Source organism: Aptenodytes forsteri, unplaced genomic scaffold (assembly GCF_000699145.1).
Source record: "Aptenodytes forsteri isolate BGI_AS27 unplaced genomic scaffold, ASM69914v1 Scaffold15, whole genome shotgun sequence".
Classification (NCBI taxonomy): domain Eukaryota; kingdom Metazoa; phylum Chordata; class Aves; order Sphenisciformes; family Spheniscidae; genus Aptenodytes; species Aptenodytes forsteri.
The window spans coordinates 12,033,651-12,051,054 of record NW_008795129.1 but is presented as its reverse complement, the minus strand read 5'-3'; the positions used below and the strand labels follow the sequence as shown (position 1 = coordinate 12,051,054).

Sequence of the window (17,404 nt, the reverse complement as noted above, 5' to 3'; positions counted from 1 at the left end):
GGGGGTGTGGCCGGGGGGGGCACCCCAGTCCTGGGTGCATCCCCTGCCCTGCCCCAGCCTGGGGACTGGCACACCACATGGCGGGGGGGACCTGGGCAAGCGGCAGCTCCCCTGGCAGGTCAGAGGAGCGGGGTGTTGCTGGGTGCTGAGCATTGGGCGCTTGGGCGCAGGCAGGCAGTAGCTTCTTCAAGGCGGGGGAAAAGGGCTTCCCCAGGGTCTCCCCGAGGGTGAATGGGACAGCGATTGCCTGGGGATGCAGAGGTTGGATAAGAAATGGGGATGAGAAACTTGAAAGCAAGGGTGCGGGAGAGCGAGTCCCTTCCTAAGGAGCCCATGGAAGAGCAGCTCCCCAAGTGCCAGGAAGTCTCCAGCTGGAGCGATTCTGTTGGCCAGGAGCAGAGTCCTGGAGGAGGAACAGTCTTGCCGTGGCCTGCGAAACGGGGTCAGCTATGTCTTCTAACCTCGTTTCCTAAGGAAGTGAGGCAAATGCGGCTTGGCTGGATCTCCGTCTGTCAATACTGTTTGTGTCTGTTGGCTAAGTTCAGCCTCCTTTGGCAGAGGAGCAGAGGATACAAACCTATTCATATGTTTCACAAAAAATAGCTGGGTAAAGAGAAACAAAATCCTGGTTCTGCCTAAGGGAAAGGCTGCAGCTTGACCTCAGCCGTAGTATTAGACATGAGAGAATCCCCACCAGCCTGAGCCAGAGGGACCCCGGCTTGTAAGCTCTGCTTGTTTGCGTCTATGCACATTGGGCGTTGCGGTGGAGATGCGGGTGCCCCTGGCCGATAGCACGCCCGGCTGGCTGCCCCGGGTCCCTGTGCAGTGGTGGTGGGCTGCAAACGGTGTGTGGAGCGCTGGGCGCTGGAAGGAGCCTCTCGCAGGCGCAGTGTGAGCTAGGCGGCGGGGAATATCTAAGAGAGTTACTTTAAGCCCTTTGAGGGATTTAACTGCTTAAATAAAGGCAAGTTGGGGGGAGAGTCTGGCCTCTGCCCCTTGCCTGGGTTTCTCTGCTGGAGTGAGGTGGCTGTGTGATCCCCTCCCCAGATTCGGGCTCTTGCTTGAGACATGGGCATCGAGGTTTAGTTCCTTCCAGGCAGATTTGAACCTGCAAATCCCAGCCTGACATGAATGCCTGAATGGGCCAGCTGCTTAGAGCAGGGAGATATTTGGGAGCCGGTTGCTCACAGCCACCATGCTCCTGACCGCCCTGGACGCGGGGCTCCCTCCCCCCTCCCGGAGCATCTTTTCATTGTGCAGGGAGTCATTAAATATTCATCGAAGCAGAGAGGGAGCCGCTCCCGGGCTGCGTGGGGAGGGCCGGTGCTGCTCTGAGCCCCCTCTCCCCAGGATGTCTGATGTGAGATGTTGACACAGTGATTAGAGGAGGGACTGAGCCCCGAGCTACCTGCTCCCGGACGGGATCCCTGGCCTCACGCCTGGAGGCTCGGGTGCCCCGAAGGCCCATCGCCTGCATCCAGCCCTTGCCCACTTTGCCGGCAGGGAGCCAGGGACCCGCTGCCCTGTGCTCCGAGATGTCACCATGGAGCTCGGAGCTGCCACTTCCAATCCCCACAACCAAAGAAGATGAGATGTCTCACATCCCCCTGAGTTGCTAAATTAAAAAGCTGCTGTTTCCCCTGTCACTGATCCACTGAAGCTGCCAGGAGAGCGTTGGCTGGGCCCAGGGGTGTGAGGAAGGGAGGGGGCGCTTTGGGGATCATCCTGGGACCGGCACTGTGAGCTGCCCCCAGGTTTTCCCAGCAGTGTCACTGGAGGTGCCCGGCGATGTTCACCAGTAAAATCAGAGGTGACCGCAGGCTGCAGGCTCCAGACTGACCCGCCATCCAAGCAAGGGTGTGTGTGGGATTTTCATTGTGGATTTAAGTGTGTTCAGGCCATTTCTACCTATCCCATCCCCTCCTCCCAGACAGCCCAGAGCTGGGACCCTACCAATGCTGGAGAGGACCCCTGCAGGCCCCCTAATCCCCCCCCTCGGCAGGATCAGTTCTGCTGGTGTCATTCCAGACAGACACGTGTCCAACCTGTTCTTAAAAATGTCCTCCTCCACCCTGCCCAGACAGTTTATTCTGGGCTTTAATTCTTCTCACTGCTAAAAATGTGTTTCTAGTGTTTAGCCGACATTTTGCTGATTTTTGTCTTGCCTGCCATGGGCGTGTTGTCGCCTTCTGGATGAAGAGAGAGTCCGGATGACTCTTGTCAGCTGGCCACCGCAGCCCGGCGGAGGAGGTGGCAGGCCTGGGTGCAGGGAATCGCGTGCTGAGGGTGACGTTGCCCATCTCGCAGCTGTGTGGCACTGCCAGTTGGTGACGTCTCACCTCGCTCCTGCCCCACGCTCCTCGCTGGGACGCTGCGCACTTGGCACTCGCTGCTGGGCACAGAGCATGTTTGCAGGGAATCGCACCTTTTGCAACCCTGTTGTGTGCCTCTTTGGGTGTTCTGGCTCTGCCTGGATTTTTCCCATGGGCAGAAAATAAACCAGAGCTGTGGGCTGCTCCCGGCTCTCTTTGATCGGAGCAATTTTTGCTGGGGCCAATAAGACAGACAGCCCCACTCTCCAGTTTATGGCATTACTGGCAGTTTGTGCAGGGAATGTGGGACCACGCTGTGGCTAGGCACCCTCTTTTCCTACCCCCTCCAGCCCGAAGCACCCAGCGCCACCCTTTCTCTCTGAAGATACCCCTCCTTTGCTCCCCCAGGCCCCCCTAACCACTCCCTCTCTCCTAGGAGGCAGACGGCAGAGGAGCGGGAGGCTGAGCGGCAGCAAGCGAACCGCATCCTCATGCAGCTGCAGCAGGAGGCCTTCCAAAAAACCATCAACCAGCCCATCCAAGCTGACCCCATCTGCGTCCACAACTCCTCTCTCTTCGCCCTCCAGAACCTCCAGCCTTGGTCTGACGACTCCACCAAGATCACCAGCGTCACCACCGTCGCCTCCGCTTGCGAATAAGGCTGGCACCCGCCGGCGGCACGTTCACCTTCTGCCGGCGGGGCTGTCCCCGGTGGGACACGTGGCATTCCCGGTGGGACGCGTGGCATCCCTGTTCGTGCCCGGGGAAGGCTGGCACCCCGCAGTCCTCTGGCCACATGTGCATCCCACGCGTCCGGCTGGGGAAACCCTCCACAAGGACCAAAAGGAAGGGAAACGACCCCAAAAACTCTCTCCACCCATGGGGTTGCTGGAGCAGCGGTGGTGTCTCACCTCCCCCCAGCCCTTTTGTTCTCTTGAAAGCCTCCGGTGCCGACCGTGAACTTGCTGACTTGCTGCCAGACAAAAAGCCCAGCCTGACAGACACGGCCGCCGGCATTCACCCAGCTGGGGGAGAGAAAACTTCCTTTGGATTCTGCTGGTGGCGGTGAAAAGCCTGAGGTCACCCATATATATCTGTGTATATATATGTGAAGTGCATATATATATATATATACACACACACATACACCTCGGACTGATGGCTTGAAACAAAAGGAGGAGGCTCCCTGGAAAGCGCGTCTCTGCCGCGAGCCTCCTCGGGCCGCCCGCGCTGGAGACGTTCGGGGATGCAACAAATGGAGGAAACAGCAGCAATTTCTGCTTGCGCCAGATGGGAACCCTTTGGATCTCACCTCACCGTCTCTCCTCCCCTTTTTCATTAATTTTTTCTTGCGAGCGGGGAGTAAGAGAAGGATCTGACAGACTCCTGAGGACGGTAAATATGATATCTCAATTGTATGAAGAGCCCAAACTGTCCCCGGCTGCCATGGACTCCGTGCCTATCAGCGTGTATTTTAATAACGAGAAGACCTTGGTGGCAGTTTGCAGGGGTAATGCAGTTTCTTTCCATGGATTATTTCCATATCATTTGCAAAATGTTGTCCAATGTTTTATTTTACCTGTTTCCTTTTAGAAGGCAGTTCTTGACGGCAAAAAATCGATTTCACTCTAAACCGTTTAACTTAGTTGTTTCTTTAATTGTACCGAGGGAATGAGACACAATTAAACAAAGCACTTCTTATAGCAAATGCCAGGAATATATATATATATACAGTATATATTTTTCAGTTACTTATAATCTAAAACAGCACTGCCAATTTAAGCAGCTAGTACAAACAAGCAATCAGAAAACCTATTTTCAGTGAGATTTTTAAAGGCATTCGTTCGTTTGGGTTTTTTAAGTTATGCACTTATAAGGTGGTTTATGTGTATTCATTTTATAAAGTGCTTGTGTAATTTATGTGGAAACGAAAAATAAAATAAAAAAAAATCCCCAGGGTACTGAATAAATCATTTAAAGCCTTGCTCTTCCCTGCCTGTTAGTTCCCCGAGAGGAGACAGTGTATCACGGCTAATGCTGAAGCCTCCGCCGTTTGTTTAAAATGAAAGTAGAGTTAGTATTTCCATTTGACTTTGCTCAGGTCCGCTTTTTCTTGGAAACTCCAGAGGTAATTTGCTGTATTTTAATCCCCGCTCCTCTAAACATTTTCAGGCTTTGACCCAGCAGTGCATTTAGCACCTGCTTTAATCGAAGCCCTTCTGGGGGGCTTGCTGAGGGTGGAAGGAATAAGGCAGCCTTAAACACGTGTTGAATAATTTCTTCAGTGAGACCTTGGAGTGGGGTCTTGCCTGGTCTGGCAGGGGTCTGGAGATATCCGCATCTCAAACTTTATACAGAAAGCAGCATTTGGATATGAAGAAATCTGCAAGAGTACCTTTTAGAGACAATCTTGTAGGGAATTATTCTAGGGACCCTATTTTCCATTCATACTCAGCCTTAGTCGGGACATCGTCCCTGGCTAGGCAAGCCTTTCTCAGAGGAAAATCAAACTGGTGGGAAAACTCCCATCGGCTTCCTTGGGGGAGACTCCCAGCCTTACGGCCGGGGAAGCTGTGTTGACTTCAGCCTGGCACTTCCTTCCAGCACTGGGAATTACCGGGTAAAGGATGTTGGAGGAGAGGACTGAAAAGGGCGGCCAGCCATGAGCCGCTGGCAGGGACCCCCTGACGTGGCCCTGGAGGCCAGGCTGCCCGTGGGATGTGTGCAACGAAATACACCGAGTCTGGGGTGCAGCTGGAGCCGGCGTTTGATAGCGCTCCTGGAAGCTGGGTCCTCTGGATGCAGCATCGCTGGGGAGCTTGTTAAGGGAGCATATGAATAGCTTGCTTTATCCAAAATCTATTATTGCAGGATTTTCCCATCCTGCAGTCCAACGCGCAAGCAAACACAGAGAAACATCTGCAGCGATGGAAAGACGAGAAGCCAAAAAAGAAAAAAAAAAGAAAAAAAAGATAAAACACAGGAAAATAAGTAAATACAGAGAACACCCATTTTTTGAGATGTCTTTAAAAGATACCCGATTACCCCCAAAAAACTGCTAAAATAAAATACCTTGTATTTTTTTCCAAGATAAATTTTACAGAAGTCTTTTGTTTGAATTCTGTTTCATATCACAGACAGATTTTTAGGAGCTAAGCTAATTATTTAATACATGCCCAACTTTGGCTGCAAAGATAATGCTGGGCTTAGGGCTTACTCCTTCAGGAGGCATTGCCTTGTACAAATAATCTTAAACTGTTTACAGTTTGTTGCAGTGTACATTTTTGTTTTCAATGTTTCTGCGTGGGAAAAGCGTCAACCACAAAATAATAAAAAAAAAAGGATGATGGAGCTCACTGTTGATATTAAAAGTGTTTTCTATTTTATTATTATGACACATCAATATCTTAAAATTTAATTCCAAGACAGCCATTTTATAATATCCACATTATTCAGTTCATATTCCAAAATGTTCCCCAGCGAAGTTGAATGTATGATAATGCACATTCGAGGGCATGTGTTTAGATACAATATTTAGCTACACTTTGTTCTTGAAACTGTTGACTTCCTCCTTTTCTTATCAATCTTTCCTGTTAAAAAAAAAGACCAAAAAGAAATCTTGATATGAAATAACAATATATGTAACATTGAAACCAGAAAAATAGTCGTCTGGTCTTTCTTGTCCCTGAAACAATTGCTTCTGGAAGGGGTTTCTGTTAAAATATTTCTCCTGGATTCATTTTAAAAATTGGTTTAGCGGCAGGAAGTGTTTTCGATATCTGCATACATGCTTCCAGTTATTAATATGATGATCTGTACCTAGACAATAAAAGTTGCCTGAAATATGATGGAATTAAATCAATAAGCAATGACATGAAACAATGACACATAACGATACGTTTTGTAGACTGACATCACCTCAGCCATATCCTGGGGCCATCCATACAACGTTGAAGGCTGATTTAATTTTTCGTATTATACCTATTTGGGAACAGGAGTAAAATTGCATTAAGACATCTTGAAAGTCATTTCCCCCTTCCCTCTATCTCAAAATATAGTGAATCTCAAACATGAAATAGGAGTTAGGAAGAAATGTTTTTCCACTGTTTGCCTGTATCTAGGAAATACAGACCAAGGGAAAGTGAACTTGGGCTGGAGGGGGAAAGCCTGCGTGATACCTGCAGCTGAGGGCACACGGGCATCGCAGGAGAGCGCACCGTGGTCGTGCACACCTCTGTCGCCTGCAACGCTGCCGGGGACCAAGAGCTATCGATCACATTGGCTTGGCTATGGATGTGCTGAGCTTTTGAAGGCAAAATCTGGTGGGGTGAAAAAGCACCGTCTTTGCACGAGCAAGCGGAGTATTAAACATCTGTGCGGAGCTGGAAGAGACGAAGCCCAGCTGGACGTGCTGCGGTTGTCTGGGTTTGGTCCCAGCTCAGCAAACTATGTGGGCAGGAGGGACCCAGAGGTCTGGCCCCCATTTAGCCAATTAGTTAAGCACATGAGTCATCCAAACGAGGATCAGTTGGTTTATCTCTGCGGAGGGATGGGCCCAGGGAAAGGCTGAAGGATCTTTGCTGGAGCCTCCTGCCTTGAACGGAGCCTGCAGTTGTGCTTTTTCCTGGGCACGGGCCAGCACGTTTGGCCCCTTGCAGTACATGCATGCTCCAATTTCTACGTGAGTACTTGGTAGAGACCACATGCAGCTCTTCTTGGGCTGTATTATCCCATCTATGGGGCATTTCTTGTACATTTAATGACATTTTTCCTGCAGCAGCATCTGTGAGAGTCACCTCTGCATGGCATTTGCTGGAGGAAGACCCAGGCAAGTGTACGTGTCCTTTAATATGGTTTGTATAATTGATAATAAAGAGAGGCTCTGACCCCGCAAACACCCATATACAGGATCATTTTCATTACCTCACCAGGGCTGTTGATCAGTATTTTTAGATGTGCTCCTAATTAACCAACCCACCAAAAAAAAAAGTGTAAAACCAGGGCCGTTGACTGGGCACGGCATCAGTGGGAGCCCAGCCCCGTGGGAGGTAGCCCCCGCCTCGCCGCCGAGGACAGCTTACACACAGTCATGGGCTAGGTGGGGTAGGAAACGCAAGCCAATTTACTGGCAACACTGAAAATGGCTTTGCTGAAAACTGTTTGGGTTACAGTAAAAAGCCAGCCCTGTCCAGGATTCTGGCACAGCTGGAACTTTTTGAATTTTTTTTTTTTTTTTTTTTTTTTTTTTTTTTTTTTTTTTTTTTTTTTTTTTTTTTTTTTTTTTTTTTTTTTTTTTTTTTTTTTTTTTTTTTTTTTTTTTTTTTTTTTTTTTTTTTTTTTTTTTTTTTTCTGCTGCCAGAAGCAGACTGGCTGAGTGACACTGATTTCTTTGTGCAACAGTGAGCTTTGATGGCTGCTTATTTGAAAAATGTTTGTGAAATAAGATTTGGAATTATCACAATATTCTGGTCTGAAATTTTCTAAATGAAAGGGTCTCGATTTGTGAAGAAAAATTAGATTTTTTTAAAAAATGTTTTTTTCATAAATACTAAGGGAAGAAGAAAAGCACACAAAACTACAGATTATCACAACAAGCTTCTGTTGGAGTCAAACCCTCCAGATTTTTTCCATTTTTGCAGATCTTTTGCTTGTGAAGTTAGCTGGGACTTTGATTTTTTTATTATTGTTGTTATTATTATTTTTGCCTTTGTTAAAGTAGGAAATTTTTGTTTGATATGTCAGTGCTTGCCCAAGATTAGGACAGAGGTTTCTGTCTCTTGATCAACTCCTTGTTATTTTGGTAGTTTTAAATGGATTCTATAAATTTATTCAAGTCAAACTTAAAACTGTATTCAAAGAGGTTTTTTTTTCCCAAAGGCACTGAAAAAAACTTGATTTTCCAAGTCCAGAAATTAATTTTTGGCTCCCTTCTTTCTTTTGCAGCTAGTCGTGGTAAGCATGGGGCTGGCTCTGGCAGCTCTTAGCTATGTAACTCCTAATTACACGCCAAACCTCCAGCCGAAACTCTGAGCACTGAAGGTGTGCGAATCCCCCATTGCAGAGAGCTGCAAACCCCTGCCCTGCGCTTCCTTGGGGCTGGAAATTCAGTACTTACCCTCAGCTCAGCCGCCCTTTGCCTTTCTGCTTCTGGAGCAAAAATAAAATGAGCAGAAATAGATGGGGGTCCCTGCTCTAATTTTTGAGCAGGAACGAGCAAGGCTTGAGAAAACTCGTTTTCTCGTTGCCTGCAAAGAATGTAAACCCGCTGGTCTGAGAGCTGCGGTTAACTGTCTGTCTTTCCTCGACTGCAGCTGCCTAAAAATAACAAAGCAGTGATTAAAAAATATCAATCAATATATACTTTTTTTTTAACTACAGTTGGGAAGCGGTACAAAGATGGGGGTAGATGAAAACATGGAGAAAAGCTCCATTTCCCAGGGACTTTCGTGTCTCAGCAAGAGGAATTTTTTGGAAAGTCACTTTGTTTAGCGATTGGTACTTGTTGTTGCTGAGGCTCAGCTTTTGGGCACGTGTCAGGGCTGGCCAGACTCTTCCTCTCTGGGTTTTCATCTAGAAAGCATTTGGTTCGCCAGTGGTAAGCGGGGGCAAGACCGAGCCTGGGGTATCAGGTATGTTGGATGTAAATGTACTGAGAGGCAGGGCTTGACCCCAAGATCTCCCCACATAAAGTGGCAAAGGGGGAAAAAAGAGGTATAGGCAGGGAAGGGGCTTGCTCAGGGTCGTCGTGAGGGAGTGAGCACAAGTGCACTGAGTTGTGGCCAGGCCTCTGCACGGCTCCCCCTCTCCAGGGCTAAGAGCCTCCCCAGCTGATCTGCTGTTTTCACAGAGGAGCCCTGAGAACCTGGGGGAGAAGAGCGGGTCCTTTGAGGCCAGGCTGGAGGAGAAGAGGACAAATGGCGGCAGGTCTCCAGAAGCCATGATGTACCAGAAGGATGCTCTTGTGAAAGCTGCAGAAAAAAGGCACCAAGTCTCTGCAGGCCCATGGGGTATGGGGGTGAGTGGTGGGGGGGACATGGGACTTGGGGTCCTGGTCCAGCAGAGGCCTGGGTTGGGCAGAGGAGTGCTGTCCCCCAGCAGGGACTATACCCGGCTTGTCTGGCCCGGCTGTGGGTAGCATGTGCTGGAGGAGCTCGCCGGGTCTGGAGATGTCGTATCACGAGGCTGCTGCTGAAACACAGGTCCTGGCTATGGCATCCCCCGGTGAGACAGGCGTGGAGCGTGGCAGTAGCTGCTGGGCTGCATCCAGGGCACTGCCCTCCTTCCACGATTAAGCTCCGGGAAGTTTTATACACACTTACCACACTGTTGGGTTTCTGCCGCTGCCAGGCTGTGTTCTCCTGCCGTTGGAGGGACCCCTGTGACCACAGAGGGACGCGTCACCCGTGCCCTGCCCACCAACATGGCTGCTCACAGAGGCAAGCGAGGGATCTGTGGAGGGGGCATTCCCCACCGCCCCCCGTCCTCGCGGAAACGCTTGAAGAGATCTGGCTTTCATTTTGGGATGGAGTGAAAACAAATGTTGAAACCTTATCGGTTGTTATGACAGGTCTGAAACCTGCTTTGGCTGTAGCTCATACCACCGTGTCCAGAGGCAGGAGGTGGGACGCAGAGCAGAGCGTGCTCTCGGGGGAGCAATGCAAGGGGGATGTGTTGGTGGACCCACAACCGTTCCCACACAGTCTCCCTCCAGGCCTGGTCCTTTGAGGATCTGGGGGTACATATACCCTCGAGCAGAGCCATGCTGCACACCATGTGCAGAAGCAAGACTTGTAGCAGTCAGGCGAGGGAGTGCAGAGCCCCGCATCGGGACCCCAGGGTGCACGTCTGTGTGCCAGCCCCCAAGGAAACAGGCCACAGCCGTGGCCGAGAAAGCCCAGGGACAGGCAGAGACACACCTGTAACCTTATCCGGCGGAAAGGGTTTCCTGAGAGACCTTGCAGCCGCAGACGCTGCCAAAAGAGGCAAGGAGTGAGGAACCAGGAGTGGCGTCCTGTTGCTGAATATCATCTCCTGCATTTCGGGAGCTGGTTTCTCTCCCCTGCTGACAAGTGGGATCGCAGGAGGTAGGTCCTGCCTCCAGCCCTGCTCCCCTTCCCAGAGGAAACCCTGACTGTGGCTGATAGCTCAGCCCAAACTGGCCCCGGTGGGATGGGCGGAGTGGAGACACCACCCCACCCCACCCCCGTACAAGAGATGGGGTGGTGGGGACTGGGTGAGTATTGCCTGGCAGTGCTACAGATACTGCCTTGAGTGGCTCTGACCCCATGGTCCTTCTTTCCTTCCTTGTGCCCCACCTCCCCCCATTCGAGTCTCAGCAACCCCCCCCTTATTTGCCTTTATTTTAAGGGCCTATGAATGTTTTCCAGGGGACGTCAGGCCTCTCTGTAGCGGATGGAGAGAGTGCGCTTGGCTGCCTGGTTTCCTCCAAAGGAGAGGGTCTAGGGCAAGACAACCCCTTGCACAAGTGCCTCTAGATAAATAGGGGTCAAAGCTATCGAACTGCCCCCAAAATCTGTGGCCACCACCCCTTCACAGGTGAAGCTGGTGCACGGTGACCTATAGAGCTGGCCAGAGCTGCAGGATGGTGCACACCAGCCGGAGTGAAACTGTGTCCCGGTGGTCCCTCCGGCCAGGCGTGCGCACCCACGGGTGAGTTAGACACGCAGGACCGGGGGGGCACCCTGACCCTCTACTCGTCCCTGTGCTGGGGGCGGGAAGCTGCCGGCGAGCATCTCTGCCTGCCCCGCTGCCCCAGCCGCTGCCAGCCCTCCGGGGCCATCCAGCAGCAAACGGTGGGTACCGAGCTCCATCTAGGGGCCAGAGAGCGCCTGGCGCCGCCCGCTCACCCCCCCCCCGGCACCGGCGACACGTCGTTCCCTCCCGCCCCATCTACGCGGGTGGGGATGCTCACGGGCAGCCGAGCCCCGGGTTAACCAGGGGGTGGCTCAGACTGAGGGCACTAGGGAGGCAGCTCAGGAAGAAGCGCAGCCCAGCCCCGAGTGCGGCCTTCGGGGCACAGCATGTTCCCGAAGGGATCTCGGATAAAGCCAGCACTGAGAAATTCAGGGGATGGATTCCCCTGAATTCAGTGTTCCCCACCAGGATTTAGAAGTGAGACTTTCCATGGGATGTCCCATCTTCTGATGCTTCGTGGTTTGAAGGATGTTGGGCAGTGTCAGGATGGCGTGTGTTAACGTGTGCGGGACCACTGCTCAGGGATTGCAGCCACACCGAGGACACAAAGCTGAGACCCCTGTGAGCCCCTGACTCCCTGAGCTCCAGCAAGGCATGGAGAAAGGGGTCTGGCTTCATCCCTCTCCTGGCCACCCACCCCTACCTGCTGGCTCGTGGGGTGCAATAAGTACTGGGGTCAAGAAGCTGGGATTTTTCTAAGCACAGAGGGATAAGTTTTGGTCAAAGCAGGTGGCTGCAGCACTTCTCTAGGACAGCCAAGAAGCTGCTTGCGTTAATCAACTTTCCCAGGAGAGAAAAAATAGAAACCCAAGAAATGATAAAACAGATAAACAAGGAAGCAATTATTTTGTCTTTGTGGCATAGGAAGTCAATAAAGCTCAAGGAATCCACCTGTATTTTATGTCAATAAAGCTCAAGGAATCCACCTGTATCACATATCACATATGAAGATGTTTAATGCTATTAAAACAAGAGTCTGGGTTGAGCTGCAGGAAATCAAAGTATTTAATGGTGCAGACACCCTCTCTCCTCCCTCCCCAAAGGTGATTTGAACCAGTTTAAGCAAATGTGTCTTCGTCTCTTAAAATAATTATGTGATTTAGAGACACTTTTCCTTGGCTCACATCAAATGACTTTAATGGGGTCTGCTCGTGTGTGTCTGTTTAACAAGTTATTGGTTTTTAAAGCTGCACTTATTCCCCAGTATTCGCCAGAAAAGTAATTCTCTCCGAGAAGGGATTATTTGTGGTCCATCATCACTTGGCATTTATTCCATGGTGCATTTAGTAGTGAAATAGTGCCCAGAGGGCAGAGGCCAAAATGTCATCTGAAAGGGTATGCTGAAATTTTGTTTCCTCTTTTTAGCCTGGTTTCCAAAAAAAAGCAAGACTTTTGAGTGTGCTTGCACATGTGGGCGCATTCAGATGAGTCTGTGGGTGTGTGTATCTCTCATCTTTATCTAATAATTTTTGTCCTCTCTGGCCCAATTTTGGCCAAATTTTGGTGATCTTAGAGCTGCACCCTTGACTCTCCTAAAGCCCAGGCCGAGCTCTGCCCTCCTTGCCTGTATCCTCCCCACTGCCCTGCCCAAACCGGGATTTCCCCAGGGCAGAGGAGTGCTGGCAGCAGTCCCTGCTAGCCTGGGATATCCAAGCTGTTAGATAAATCCCAGGTAAGCCTTGTTTGGTGCAGTCCTCCGTTCTGGTGGGATGGCTGGGGAGGCAGAGCACTGAGCTATGGGCACGTCTGCCCCAAGCTACACTCCGCTGAGAAGATGCTCGCTGGGTGAGCTGCTTCATTTACCCGTTGAGCTGGAGGCACTGGGAATCTCTCAAGCAACTCAGCTCTGTCACTGAAGCAGCTAATTTCTCCTCACAGGTGTATTTGGCTGCTTCAGGTAAGGGTAAAGTGAAGCGTCACATGCAAGTCACCAGGGCGGTCTGGGGACCAAGGGGGACAGCAACAGCTCAGCCGCAACCAATCTGTATTTCTTGCAGAGAAAAAAGACCAGCACAGACAAGAAGAGGTGCAAGAGAAAGGGCTCAGCAGTTAAAGAATCAGGCTGTTCATGGCATAAATCTCACATTATTAGGCTACAGAGATGGTCTCAGTAGGACATCTCCAATCTCAGCCACTGGTACAAGGGAAGAGCTGGGTACCACCAAGTGGGGAAGCAGGAGGATGAGTGAGCATGCCTACAGCGTGCCTTCACCCAGCCACAGCCCTCATCAGGCCATAGGATGACGGAGCTGAGCTGGCTCCAGCAGCAGCAGGACAAACTCCTCCATGGGATACTGGTGCAAAGGCCACTGGCTCTGTCTGGTGCTCCACTAGCTGCAGCTGCCCACGAGAGACTCCTTGTGTGCCTGCAAAAGGAACCCAGGGAACGCTAACCCAGCAGTAGGATCAAGTCACTCCACCAAAGCAGGCACCCACATTGCAAAGAAATATCCAGGGCTGCAATCAAGAAAGTCTGGGCTACTCAGCCATGCCAGGGCACTGGCTTTGGTTTGCAGGTCTCCTCTCCTGGGATCACACAGCTTGGAGCCTGGCATTGCTGGGTCTCTCCAGGGGGGGTAGTAATCCAGAAATGGAGGTAGGAATATGAAATGTTTCAGTGACTCATTTGGGTGAGAGATTAATGTGTGTTGTGACCAGAACAGATCCTTCTAAGAATTCATCTGACCTGCGGGACCTCCCAGACACAACATTTTTGCCCCTTAGTTTGTGCTTCAAACCACTCCTTCCTCTTGACTTGTAGCAAATCTCCTAGAAGGACATCCACATTTGATTAAAGGGTCCCTGTGATGGAGAACCTGCCCTCCCACCCCAGCCCTACAAGGCTTCTCCCATGTTAAAAGTTGCAACTTTAACCCCAAATTGCTTTGCGTCAAATCCTGAACTCATCAAGCCTTTTGTGTCTCTTCAAGATTAAAGCAGCAGCTTCCAGTGGCAGTAGGTTTTGTTCCCATGTGGCTTAAACCTTTTCTGGAGGAAGAAATCAGATCAATTCTCGCATCCTTTGTGCCCACAATAGCTGCGATTGCAAACAGCTGCAGTCCCTGTCCTGACATAAAGCCGCCAAGAAGCACTATTGCTCTCCATTGACCTTCCATCTCTTTACAAAATCAGAGCAAACCATTCCAGCTCCTTGTAAATGGTCTCTCCTGCTCTTGGCCTGTTGCCTGCATCACCCAATGCTCTGACAGGACCATGTCCTTGCCTGGTGCCCTTGGGTGGTTATGAGGGAGCTGGAAGGTGTGGGTTTCCCAGGGGGAAGGAGCCTCAGCTCTTTTGCGTTAGTCTATTGCTGGGGTTATTCACTGATAACGGACTAACTGAGCTGAATTCCTCCTGGATGATCTCATGCAAATATACCAATGCTGAAACTGGGAACAGTGTGGAGCTTTTTTGGGAACTGCCAGTGACAGCACCATGGGTTCAGGCCTGTGGCAGTGCAGTGATGGAAATGTATAATGGGCCCATTATGGCATTTGTACTGGAATGAGGTGCCCCTGAAATGCATTGGTGCAGACTGGTTGCTGTTGGAAAGAGTGTTACCAGCCTGGGTCCATCCAGTCCTTTTCCCTCCCTCGTAATCCCATTCCTCGGGTGGTTGTTCACTCATCTATTTCACAATTAAAGATTAATTACGGGCTCTGCCTCAGACTTCTTGTCAAGGGACATGGTGCTGCATCACCCAGCCATCCCCCTGTCACCCGCAGCAGTGGGATGCGGGGCTGAAGGACGGGCCGTTCCCGTGGAAGCGCTGAGCTCTCACGCCGAGTTGGAAATGATTCATTTTAATGGTCTAAGGTGGGTTCTCTGAACCTGTCGGCCTGGGCCAGCCCTGCATGGACACAAGCACCTGAACGTCTTGAAGTATTGCAGCGAATTGGACATGGCGTGAACCTGGCCTCGATTTTCCCCTTGGAGATGGGCTTTTGGTCATTTCAGCATCCCACTCAGGAGTTTGTCCCGAGGCCCCACCGACATCTGCCTGAATGGGATAAGTGGCCATGTGGATCTGAGCCCCCTTTGCCCGTCTCCTGGCCAGAGGGAGCGAATGCTGTGGGATTTACAGGTGGGGAAGCAACACCTAGGCTGCAGCAGTCCTGGATGGGTTAAGAAATATGCCCATTCATAGCAGAAAAATGCCCTCGTCCCCACACCTACATGGTGGTCTGCGAGCTGTTTGTCATGCCGGGTTCCCAGGGCAATGCTGCCGCAGCTTTCCAGGAGGTCGGGTGGTGAGAGGCTGGTGGTAACAGCCTAGGTTCTCCCCATGCTCCAACCTGAGGGATGCTCTGGCAGTGAGGGTCTGCCCCTGTCCTCGGAGTGCCAACCTTGTCCCCTGCTCCTTCCCTGCCCTGTTGCAGCACCTTCTCTCAACAAAACCCTGGGCAGGGGGGACTGGGTGGTATCTCTTTATTTTGCAGACAGCAGCACACAAGGATAAGGTAACTAACTTGGGAAATGACTCCGGCCATCAATTCCCTGAGTGATTTGGTGGGAGAGGCTTTGAATGATCAGCTGAGCCTCACGCACGCTCCCTGCCGTTCACTTGGGCTTGAATTACCCTTTTATTTTAATTCCTCCTTGTTCTCATTGCCACACCACTCAAACTAAAATTATTCGCCTACAACCGCAAACGCAGGGATATATCACCAGGAGTGCTGTAGGGCTGTCGCCATATATAATGCTCTGAGCTCAATATTTATAGAGCTACATACGGCACAAATCATATCCAGAAAGCCCGTCGAGCTGGAGAGCTAGGTATAAACTCCAGAAATATCGCAAGCCATAGCTCACAAGAGACTGCCCGGCAGACCCGCCGGCCGTACATCACGCTGTAATGCCATCCGAGTCCGCGCTCAGTGCTGGAGTGGATCAGAGGTCACCGCCAAGCTTTTCTTCCATAAATCCTGGGCACTGGCTCTCAGCAAGGTTAGGGGCTGGGAGAGCCCTGCTCTGAGTGCTCCTTCTTCCTGCTTGCTGCCACTGACACCGAGCTGTCCCGGCACCGAGTGTGGGCATTTATCTTCAGGGTCTTGTCCTCCCTTCTCCTTCTCTGCTATAGGAACCAGAGGGGGAAGGGAGGAGAGATGTGATGGATCTCTCAGCTCAACTGTACAAGCTGTGGGGAGCTGACAGCTCGTCTGAAATGTCCTTTTGCTGGAATTTGGGGGGGGTCTCAGCCCCTCTTCTCACCCCTCTGGGTCATGTTCTCCCTCACCCCTCTGCCCTGTGCAGGAACATGGATTTTTCTCCAAATGCTGTATCAAACCCCATGTGGTTAAGGGCACCCTGGAACCTGCCTGCCCATGTAGCAATGGCATGGGCATCAGTCCCAAGAAATTCCATGTCCCTCTGCCAGTGCTTGCTCTCCTTCTCTCCTCTTTTCCTCCTTTCCAAAGATTCTCCTTGGCTCGGGTGGAGCTGATACCTGCCTGGGGATGGGCAACGGTTCCTGACCAGGGCAGATCCTGATGCTCTCCAGGGCCATTCTATTGCTTTTAAAGTCAATCCAAAGAGCAAAGCACAAGTAAGATGAGTGCTCTGCAGATGACGACTAATCCCAGGTCCCTGTCAGCTGAAGGAGGGCAATGGGTCTAGAAAGTGTCTGAAGCTGGAGAAATTAGGGGCTGTGGATGACAGATCCACATCACAGAGAAGCGTTTGGGATGTGTGAGCATCCCTGCTCCCCACTTCTGCTTGTGCATTGCCCAGCTGACTTCTGCATGTACTTTCCATCTCATTTAAACTTGTCCTCAAAGCCACCGAGTCATCTCCCATGCAGCCAGCTCCAAACCAGCCCCAGAGAAAGCAGCAGTGGCGGAGGTATTTTAGTTTCTGCTGCTGGCAGCCATCGGTGAACACAGCCTGCTCCCTGATGTGTGGGGACATCTCAGCCTGCACCCCCACTATGAGCCCTGGGGACTAGGACATCCCTCCCCAGCTCATCCCACACCTGGCAGCCCCTACCCTGAGGCACTGGTGGTCCAAACCGTACCGCAGTGGATGGAGAAGATCCAGGAGATGAAACCCGATGCAACGAGCAGGTGAAGCCTCTCTGAAGCAGGGGAGCAGTGATGTGGTGCTTTCTGGACAAGTAAGCGCTGCGGTTTTGCCCAAGAAATCACCATCCAGACAGTCACTTGTATTTCTAAGCCAAGTATGATGGACTTGAGCTAACCAGTCTCTGGCTCTCCCCTCTCCCCCAGCAGCGTGTCAGGCAGACTCTGATGTTAAGCAAAATAAAATCCAACCCTTAGCATTAAGTAAAACTCCCAGCATGATGGGTTTGTGGCTTGCAGCAACAACTCAGCAGGGGCGTGTTAAAGCCGGTCTCCAGCAAGTGGAAGAATGAAGCTTTG

General features: G+C 51.1%; 1 protein-coding gene across 1 annotated transcript in view; it reads left to right on the top strand.

Moving 5' to 3' along the window:
- Positions 1-2,971, top strand: part of TLX1 (T-cell leukemia homeobox 1) — a 7,818-nt gene extending 4,847 nt beyond the window's left edge. Inside the window, exon 3 of the mRNA XM_009277814.1 lies at positions 2,749-2,971. Within this exon, the coding sequence (XP_009276089.1) occupies positions 2,749-2,971 (223 nt within the window). The remainder of the gene's footprint in view (positions 1-2,748) is intronic.
- The last annotated feature ends 14,433 nt before the right edge of the window (positions 2,972-17,404 follow it).